The sequence below is a fragment of the Bombyx mori genome, chromosome 5 (genome assembly GCF_030269925.1).
Source record: "Bombyx mori chromosome 5, ASM3026992v2".
Lineage (NCBI taxonomy): Eukaryota > Metazoa > Arthropoda > Insecta > Lepidoptera > Bombycidae > Bombyx > Bombyx mori.
This window is the reverse complement of record NC_085111.1, coordinates 4,729,981-4,739,407: the sequence shown is the minus strand read 5'-3', so window position 1 is coordinate 4,739,407 and position 9,427 is coordinate 4,729,981. Positions and strand designations below refer to the sequence as shown.

The 9,427-nt window shown below is 39.2% G+C and overlaps 1 protein-coding gene across 1 annotated transcript; it reads right to left on the bottom strand.

The window, feature by feature from the left end:
* Positions 1–617: 617 nt before the first annotated feature.
* LOC134198854 (uncharacterized) lies at positions 618–6,546 on the bottom strand. The gene is made up of 3 exons (XM_062668485.1): positions 5,837–6,546; positions 2,453–2,663; positions 618–638 (listed from the first exon to the last, which is right to left on the bottom strand). Exons 1-3 carry the CDS (start codon positions 6,418–6,420, stop codon positions 618–620), a joined length of 816 nt encoding a protein of 271 aa, XP_062524469.1. The 5' UTR covers positions 6,421–6,546.
* Positions 6,547–9,427: the final 2,881 nt, after the last annotated feature.

Below are 9,427 nucleotides of genomic sequence, written 5' to 3'. Positions count from 1 at the left end.
TTTAAAAGTGTTTGATATTTCATGTCATCTTGATTAACGGTACTGGAATATTACTGCAGATTCCGTACATCGTCATCTAATACTGAATTTTCTCTGGTAATTTGTTTCATCCACTATATAAGTACTATATAAGTTGAAAACACTAACACATTGACGCATCAGGGCTGGGTTTTAAATCGTTTTCTTTTTCATTTAAATTTAATTATATTAAATCTTTTAAAATTAATAATATCTCTAAAATATCTTTGTCTAGATGCATTAGCACTAAGCTGGCATTGAACAAGAATTAATAGGATTATAAATTAATTGGAGCTTATCTGCTTTCTATATTGAGCACACGCGTAAGGGATTTGTCATTAATATTAACTTCGAAAATTAGCTTTTTTTACATAACTTCTATGCAATAGACACGAGACATTTTAATGCGTTTTTTCCCATTCGCTCGCGGACTTTATTATACACTTTTATTTCCATACGTTTTTGTATTGGTCGTGACGGTTTCCAATCGGTTTGTTTTTGTTGTAGATTTTTTGCTTAAAATCCAAACCATAAACAGTGTTTACCTTTGATATTTGTCACAGTTACGCTTTTGAACAAAATTGGAGCGAGTAACCTTTTTATGGCACGTTTTTGTCGTGCTGAAAAAGTTAATATGGATTTAAGTCTCAATTGAATGTCAAATACAAATATTATTTCTGCGGTATTTCTACTCAGTAATAGCAAGAGTTGTTTTACTATCGCCTCGACGACCCGTCGGTCGGGCGTCCTCGGGGTGGCGCCGCGTGTCTGGTTGTAGTGTTGACCGCGGGAACCCCCCTACTCTGAACGGGTTCTGACCCCGGACGGAGATCGGACGTCGGGTGTAAGAGTGCAGGGGAGTCGTTTAGTGGGTGGGACCTAAAATCCTTGGGCCCGCGATCTGCTCTCAACACCTGCAGATCGTTGAGTCTCACATACCCCGCACGCCCCCTAGGCGCGGGGACCTCGTAGGAGGTTCGGCCCCCGGCCTGAAAAAAAAAAAGGGTGTAGGGAGAGAAACTGTTGGCCTGAGGAGACTGCGATGGAGATGTAGTGATAATGTGGACTTAAATCATGAACAGCAGCCACGACCCATTCATTATTTCGGGTGGGAACGAAGTCCCTGCCATTACGTCTTGTGCACTTCGAGGGTTCCAAAGCATTTCGCTGCCACTCCTTGATCCGTGCTGCATCGTAATACGCTGCACATACTGTGTTCCAGTTATACTAGATAATGAAATCTTAAGTTTAATTTAAAAAAAACATAATCTTCACCAATGTTAAAACTACTACATAATACGCGTGCGTTATATTAAATAGTCACAATTAAAAGTAACATTTGTGTCTTGCGAAAATATAAACAATGATACCGTGGACTGAATGGCTAATTTGAATTTTAACAAATCCTGGGAATTCTTTATACAGGATAAATAATGTGAGAATAAACATTAGCCTCTGTGTAATTTTGAGATTTCGATTTAAATTGGTGTTATAAATCTTCTGACCGCTGTCGTGACCTATATAAATATTTAGTACAGCATTTTCAATATTTTCACATTTTTACTGGTGGTAGAACGTCTTGTGAGTCCGCACGGGTAGTTACCACCGCCCTGCCTATTTCTGCCGTGAAGCAGTAATGCGTTTCGGTTTGAAGGGCGGGGCAGCCGTTGTACTGTTAAAAGTGAGACAACTCATGTCTCAAGGTGGGTAGCGGAATTTACGTTGTAGATGTCTACGGGCCACCGGTAACCACTTAACATCAGGTGGATCGTGAGCTCGCCCACCCATCTAAGCAATAAAAATTAGAAAAATAAGCGAATGGCTCATCAAGATAAGCGGTTATCAGTGTCTTAAGAAAGTGATCCCAGCCCACCTTAAGACATTTGATATGTTTCTTTTTCTTTTGCGTTTTTCTTATACGTATGTTGTATAGTCGTGTTTACGCAAAGATTTAACCTTTGACAGATTTGTGTCACATGTTTTTGACGCTACCTTTTGTGGCATCAACAAAAAGAAATTTAAGAATTGCCAACACGCCTGAATAAATAAACGAGAGTAATGCCCGTATCTTTAGACGTTTCGTAAAATAGTCCTCCACTCTAACTCATCCGATGATGCTCGAGAATTCCCTCCAAACTTACTCGAGTTTGGTATTTTTAGTCGACCATTACAATATTCCTCAACTGTCCTCGAGTGAGGTAATAATGATGAAAATTTGATCAAGCTAGCATCAAACCCATAGTGTTCTGTAGTCTACGGTCATTGTTTAATGTCAAAGTCAAGCTGCCGCTGTCTGTTTGACACTAGATGAACTTGTTTGATGTTTTGGTTGCTGAGTTATTCGTAAATATGTGTGCGTGCGGTAAATCTGAAAGTGTATTATTTATTTTCTAACCTATTTGTTGCAAATGATGTGACAATAAAAACCAGCAGCGTAACGATAAGTTCTTTTATTTGTGCAAGAATGCAGAAAAGTAGTAGAAATGGCTGGCATGGCTGTTTTATTAACACTATCCCCCCTTCGTTGGCTTTGGCTGGCGGCGGCGGCGATGACGGTGGCGGAAGGGGGCGTGTTAATATGGCTTGGCGGCTTGGCTGGCGGCAGGGCATGACAGCTGACGTCACGTCCGTTACATTCGGCCATCCTGCAACAATTGCTCCCGCAATGGGGAACACACAAAAACATTTAGTTCTCAAATAAATCAAAAGGTCTTCAGTTTATAGCTGCTCATCGGAACTACTAGCGTTATCGGACACATGGGCTATACTTTTATAGGGCCTTAATGAATCTGTTGATACCAAGCCAATGAAGTTTTTATAGCTTCGTAAACCTTTTAGATATACTTCTAATTCGATACAGATTGTTACCTACTACTTTAGTTACTACATACGGACCTGAGTACAAATCGTCTAATTTGGTATTAATCCTAGCGGCGCTACTAACCAGTTGAAGCCTGTCTCTACGATACAAAATCCCTTTTCTTATAAACATGAGCATTTTTTTTATATTAATGTTGTGTGTCATTATTGTACTCGCTTGTTTTATCCTAGCTGTAGCTATCTTACGCCGTGCGTCAACAGTTTCTGGTTCGCGACCAGGAACCGAAACATCACATATTCACCTACCAGAGCGTGCAAAGATTAAATCACAAGGCTTGTAGCCGCTGATACTTTTAATTGTGTTGTTTGTGCCTCAAATGACGGAGTTCACTAAATTATTTAAAGCTTCACTAGGATCAGTTGCCCGCAACACATAAAATTGTATGTTTAGTTTGTTCAACCTGGCCAATTACCGCGCGGACAAGCAATACCGTTTAACGTATGCCTAAACTGTTTATCTTCTGATATATTTTTTAAAGTACCTACTCGTAAAAGCTTTCCCATAGTCTATCACCACGTGATTCGGGTATCTGGACAAACCCTATTAATATATTTTTCAATGCACGAATGGTCCCGATTGAATTTACAGTACGCGTTAGTTCAGCTATCACAAATTTAGACAACGCATCTTTCATTACGATCATGTACTGGTTGGTGCCCTTTAGATGTCATACAGAAGGGCATCATGTTATCTATTTGTACCATGCGCATAGGATCAGATGGTTTAGAGATCGGATATAGACAGTTCTTTTTTTTAACATAGTTATTCTTCTCATGTGTACAATAAAGACATGCATGCTGCCACGTATTTCCTAATAAAGAGTGTCATTTTAAGAAACCAATATTGGCTTTTAATCAAAGCTAAACGATGATTTAGATCCACGTGACAAATGTCGTCATATGCATTTGTACAATTTTCCATTTAGCCGAAGGGACTGCGAGTCTGTTTCCGTTAAAAGTTTTTCGAACTAGTTCATAATTATCTTTAACATCAGCGCGACTTCGTCCGCGTGGAATGTAGTTCACAAATATGCTTTATTTTAGAACAAATTTGGTTAGCTTAAAAAAAACGTTATAGTGAGCCAACCTTAACATATAGACATATGCTATCGCGGACATTTTTTTTTTAGATCTTTCTGCAGCGCACGCACCGGAAGCTCTCAAGAGAAAATAATCCGATTTTGAAACATTCTTTACTGGTACTTCGCTTGTATTGGTCTTAGCGTGACACAGTGATGGTCTTAGCGGTCTTAGCGTTATATAGTCTATAACCTTTCTCAATAAATGGGTTATTTAACAATGCAAGAATTTTTCAAATCGGACCAGCAGTTCTTAAGATTAGCGCCTTCAAACAAACAAACTCTTCAGCTTTATAATGTTAGTATAGATTGCTTTATAATCGAACCAAGCTTTTCGTCCTGACATTGCACAGTACAGAATCAATTAGTAACTAAGACGATTCACGTTCATCATGTCAACAGGATGCCTATTAAGCGCGTCTACAAATGTTCCATACGTTCACCAGGTCTATACTCAACACTAATGTCATAATATTCTTTCAAAACTCACCATCGCGCAATGCGTGGTATACAGCACAAACCACAGTACAATCAGTTTCTACTATATCATGTTTACCTACTTCATAAACACGGAACCTACGTAGCGAATGTACGACCGCCAGGTTATGAGCTCTTAACTATGATACACACTTTTCCTTCCTAGTAACCCGGCTAAAATACATAACAGGCCGCAGTGAGTTGTCAATTTGTTTTTGTAATAGTATACCAGAAATTCCTAAGTTACACGCATCGGTTTGTATTTTTGTAAGAAGCATAGGATTCTACAGAGCTAGCATAGGTTTGGATCATAAACTGTTTTTCAGTTGTTCGAAATTCGCGTTATGTTCACGGCCTCACACCCATGATTTATCTTTTTTTTTTTTCTTAACTCAGTTAATGGACGCGCAATCACGGCAAAACTGGGAATAAACTTTCTAAAGTAACATAACCAATAAACTATCGCACACTGAGCATTATTTGGCACAGGAAACTGCGAAACGGCCGTCAATTTTTGTTGCACCCGGCTGTATACCGCTGAAGATATTTCATGACCTAAATAAGTGACTTGTTTCTCCAAGAATGAGCATTTACTCATATTTAATTTTAAGTCTCCACCATAAAATTTCCCAAGTACTTTCACAATAATTATTGAACCTGATTTTATATCAACCGAGGGTAGAGGTAAATCGTTTAAAATTGCTAGTATCTCGATTTGACCTACATTTATTTTTACCCATTTCTTTTCTACCCACAGACTCTTTAACTACCCCATCTTGAAGAATAATGTGGACAAAAAGAAGAAACGCATGAATACAGATGGCACATATGCTAAACCAAAAGGAGTTCTACTGTACTCGAAATAATGACCTTCCGGTGTAATGAAAGCAGTTTTGTGTGTCTGGCATAATGCTTAATTGATAGTAGTCCTGTGCTAAATGTAAACTCGTGAAGTACTGTTTGGTGGATACTTATATTTTAATCAGATAGCGTTTAACGCACGATAATCAACGCATAGCCTACCGACGCCGTTCTTTTTCTTAATAAGACCACTGGTGAAGCGTAACTAGATTCAGATTATTTTATAATGCCGGCATCTAAAAGTTGATTAGCTTTAGAATTAACTATCCTTTGTTCATTATGAGAAAGTCAGTAAGGCTGGCGATACACGGGCTGATCACTAGTAAGCTTAATTTGCATTTGGACTAAATTGGCAATACCTAAATCATGTGTATTCGTAGAAAAGCAATGCTTATACTGTATTTTTTTAAACCTGAATGACCCTTATTATTTAATGGCTCCTTTTAATTTTTTTTATTTCTACCCTCAAATCTCGAAATATTTGTAATGGCATGGCTAGGGCAAGTAGAAATGCAACACACCTGGCTGTTTGGCTGTGGCTCCTCGCAGCTGTTGGCCCTCGGCAGGACCTCGCCCGGCGGCCACATGATGGTCTCCGAGCCCATGTTGAGGACTTTGATGTAGCTGTCTTCGCCGCGCAGCAGCGTCGCAGGCAGGGAGAAGGAAGCTCGTAGCCGTGAATCTCGTGAAGCGCCGTGAAGCTCGTAGTGCCGCACAGTGGATTTCTCCACGTTGTTGCTCTTCTAGTTTCCGTCCACGTGAACCAGAATGATGGAAGGACAGGGCGGCGGGCGCTCTTCGTCCGACGACGTCGATATTCCTTTGGTTTGATTGTTCCAGGTTCTTCATCCTGTAGCTCAAGCATCGCCTTGTGGACCTCCTTCTGAAGCAAATTTTTCAACACCTTCCTCGCCAGTGGAATAGGAGCTTCATCTTCTTCAAACTCGTCAGAATACCGAGAGATCTGAGCGTGTATATGATGTTGTTTCATTTCTTTATGCCACTTCTGATTGTTGCAAATGATGTGACAATAAAAACCAGCAGCGTAACGACAAGTTCTTTTATTTGTGCAAGAATGCAGAAAAGTAGTAGAAATGGCTGGCATGGCTGTTTTATTAACACTATCCCCCCTTCGTTGGCTTTGGCTGGCGGCGGCGGCGATGACGGTGGCGGAAGGGGGCGTGTTAATATGGCTTGGCGGCTTGGCTGGCGGCAGGGCATGACAGCTGACGTCACGTCCGTTACATATTATTATTTTAGATTTCGGATCCGGCTTTGTATTTTTATTCGCCGCTTTTGTGTGATTTTGATTGCATCGTGTTGTTGAAGTGCTTTTCCACAACCACCAGTTTATTATTATATAAATAAAACTTATAATCGCATTGACTTTATTTATCAGGTAGTAAGCAAAATATGTCTCTTATGTAGATAATAAAATAAAGAGTTTCAAATGTCTAACCTCGAATTAGTTACTTTATTAATAAATATTATCAAACTTAAATTATCAAAATACGCGGGAATCATGCACAGATACAGGCCATTGCACAACAATATCATATATTTCCATTTGCGGTCCACATACTATTTGGACATTGATAGAAAACCAGCCTTGAGGAACGTTCAAGGTACGTCGCGACGTACCTTGACTTGACAGTTCGCTCACTTCACTCCGGTTAGGAAATTTTTCCAAGGACGTTTGAGTGGAGTTTATTTTTACGACTAAGCATACCAAAACGCGCGTTGGAGGTTGAGTCGAGTCGAGTTAAGCTCGTGTGAACGACTAAAGATACGGGTGTAATTCTCTGGCAACACACAAAGACAGTTGCATGATTATTTTCAATGAACACGATTGATATACAAATTACAACAAAAGTATTTCAAACGTACGATTTGCTAATGTTTATTTCCATAGAGGTATTGTACGCTGTTGCTCAAAAGTCAGGCACGGATTTAGCGTTGGTCCTGTCGCATGTCGTATTGATTTCGCAAATAAATAGGTAGGTGTGTGTAGTTATAATAGAATATGTAACCTTTGCCTATTCCGGGGGGCGTTTAATTAGATAGCAACCTTTAGATGTTGTCTGATTCAGAATAATTAGATAAATAATGTTTCAGAATAATTAGATAAATATTTAAGCATTAATACTAAAAAGAGTTATTTTCTATTTAAAAGAGTATTTTAGTATCATAATGAAGACATCTAATTAGCAAAATAAAATGTTCTTATATTAATACAGAAAGGGCGTCCTTAATTTTTTTAACGATATCAATTCTAAACAGAGGCAATAACCTAGAAATTATTTGTTTAGCGGATGTCAACAAGTCGTGAGCGACTAATAGTTACAAACAAAATTTACATCAAAATATCAAAGGGCCAAAGTCCGAGATATTGGTTGTGTCGTATCAACGTTTTACGCTGAGGCTATTTATAATCCTGAAAGCATGTATCGACAATCTGTTTTATTGGTGGTATCTGTACTGGATTGGTGAACGAGCTCAGAGGGCATCTTGTTCTAACCAGCTTCACAGGTGGTAGGACCTCTTGTGAGTCCGCGCAGGTAGGTACCACCACCCTGCTTATTTCTACCGTGAAGCAGTAATGCGTTTCGGTTTGAAGGGTGGGGCAGCCGTTGTAACTATACTTGAGACCTTAGAACTTATATCTCAAGGTGGGTGGCGCATTTACGTCGTGAATGTTTATGGGCTCCAATAACCACTTAACACCATGTGGGCTGTGAGCCCGTCCACCCTTCTAAGCAATTAAAAAAGAGCTGCTGGAGTCCATTGACCCCACAACGTGAGTGACGTCACTCGACTTCAGATTGGTAGGCAGCGGCTTGGTTCTGCCCCTCGCATTGCTGAAGTCCATGGGCGAACGTAACCACTCACCATCAGGTAGGCCGTATGCTCGTCTGCCTACAAGGGCAATAAGTAAAAAAAACATGAGGTTGAAGTTTTAATTGTGTTATTCAACCGCTGTCAACTACCCATCAAACCGGAACGCATTACTGTTTCGCGGCATAAAGTGGACGGTGGTACCCCCAGTAAGTGATAGTTAGCGATTATAATACGCTAAAAAAGACCATTCCTGCCTATCCTACGGTGAACAAGCGGAATCTATTAGTTATCTTTTACGATATCCATGAGAAAAGATGGGGTGTTGCTATTCTAGACCGACACTACTCAGCCAGAATTAGGCGTAATATGCGCTCGTATAGGTAAGTTCTCCTATCGTGTCGATTTTATGCCACTAGGCAGTCATAATCCTGATGAAGGAATTGGGGCACTCATAATACATATGATAATAGATATGGTCCTCAGTTCTCAAGATGGCTACATTTACGTTTTGATAAGTTTACTCTAATTTCTCTAAGGGCTCTAAGTTTACTAGCCCTCTGCAAAACTTATTTGTAATCGTAGCATTCACAGATAATAAACTTCAAACAAGATAAAATCTTTTTTGCATCATAGACAAATAGTAATCTTTGAGAACCCGAGCGATGATAGATTAAAAACGAGTAAAGCTTATGGAAATTAGCTCATTGTTCATCTGAATTAACATTTTGTAGATGTGCTCATAGATTTAGTGCGCTATGAAGTAATGTCACTGATAGATTACATAAAGTCAATGAAGTGGCTAATATTGGATCGCGTTGTCATTTTCCTTGTGCGTATGTAAACTTATTAAAAATATAACACGTAATTATACGAGTAATACATATATCTATATTCGCCATAGATATTTGCTAAGTAAATACGTGGCAAATACATTGTAGGTATGTAAATTGAAAACAAGTTTATACAGGATGTATGTTTTGTAGTTATGTTCTTGATCTCTATTTCTATCTATCTATGTATGTGTCTCATTTGTTAGTATTTATCTATCAAAATGTGAGGAATAGGACAGAGTGCTGTCAAATAATGAATTTCAAATTTATTATAACTTTAGCAGTCATTAAATATCATAATTTGAAAAGACGGGTCTCTCCGTTTCATTGTGGATTGGTTGGGTACGGCCGAGTTTAATCGATTTGAACCCTCTGTTGCTCAACCGTCTGAGCCTTGAATTAAACAGTACTCAACCGAGGTAGACGGGTGTTTTCGATATCAAA

What these genes read in the sequence shown, in the direction of transcription:
- LOC134198854 (XM_062668485.1), bottom strand. Translation starts at nt 6,420, where the DNA reads ATGCCAGCCATTTCTACTACTTTTCTGCATTCTTGCACAAATAAAAGA. An exon ending in AGCCACAGCCAAACAGCCAG is followed by an intron (nt 2,664 to 5,836) that starts GTGTGTTGCATT and finishes CAATTGTTGCAG; the next exon opens with GATGGCCGAATGTAACGGAC. An exon ending in ATAAAAGAACTTATCGTTAC is followed by an intron (nt 639 to 2,452) that starts GCTGCTGGTTTT and finishes TAACTTTTTCAG; the next exon opens with CACGACAAAAACGTGCCATA.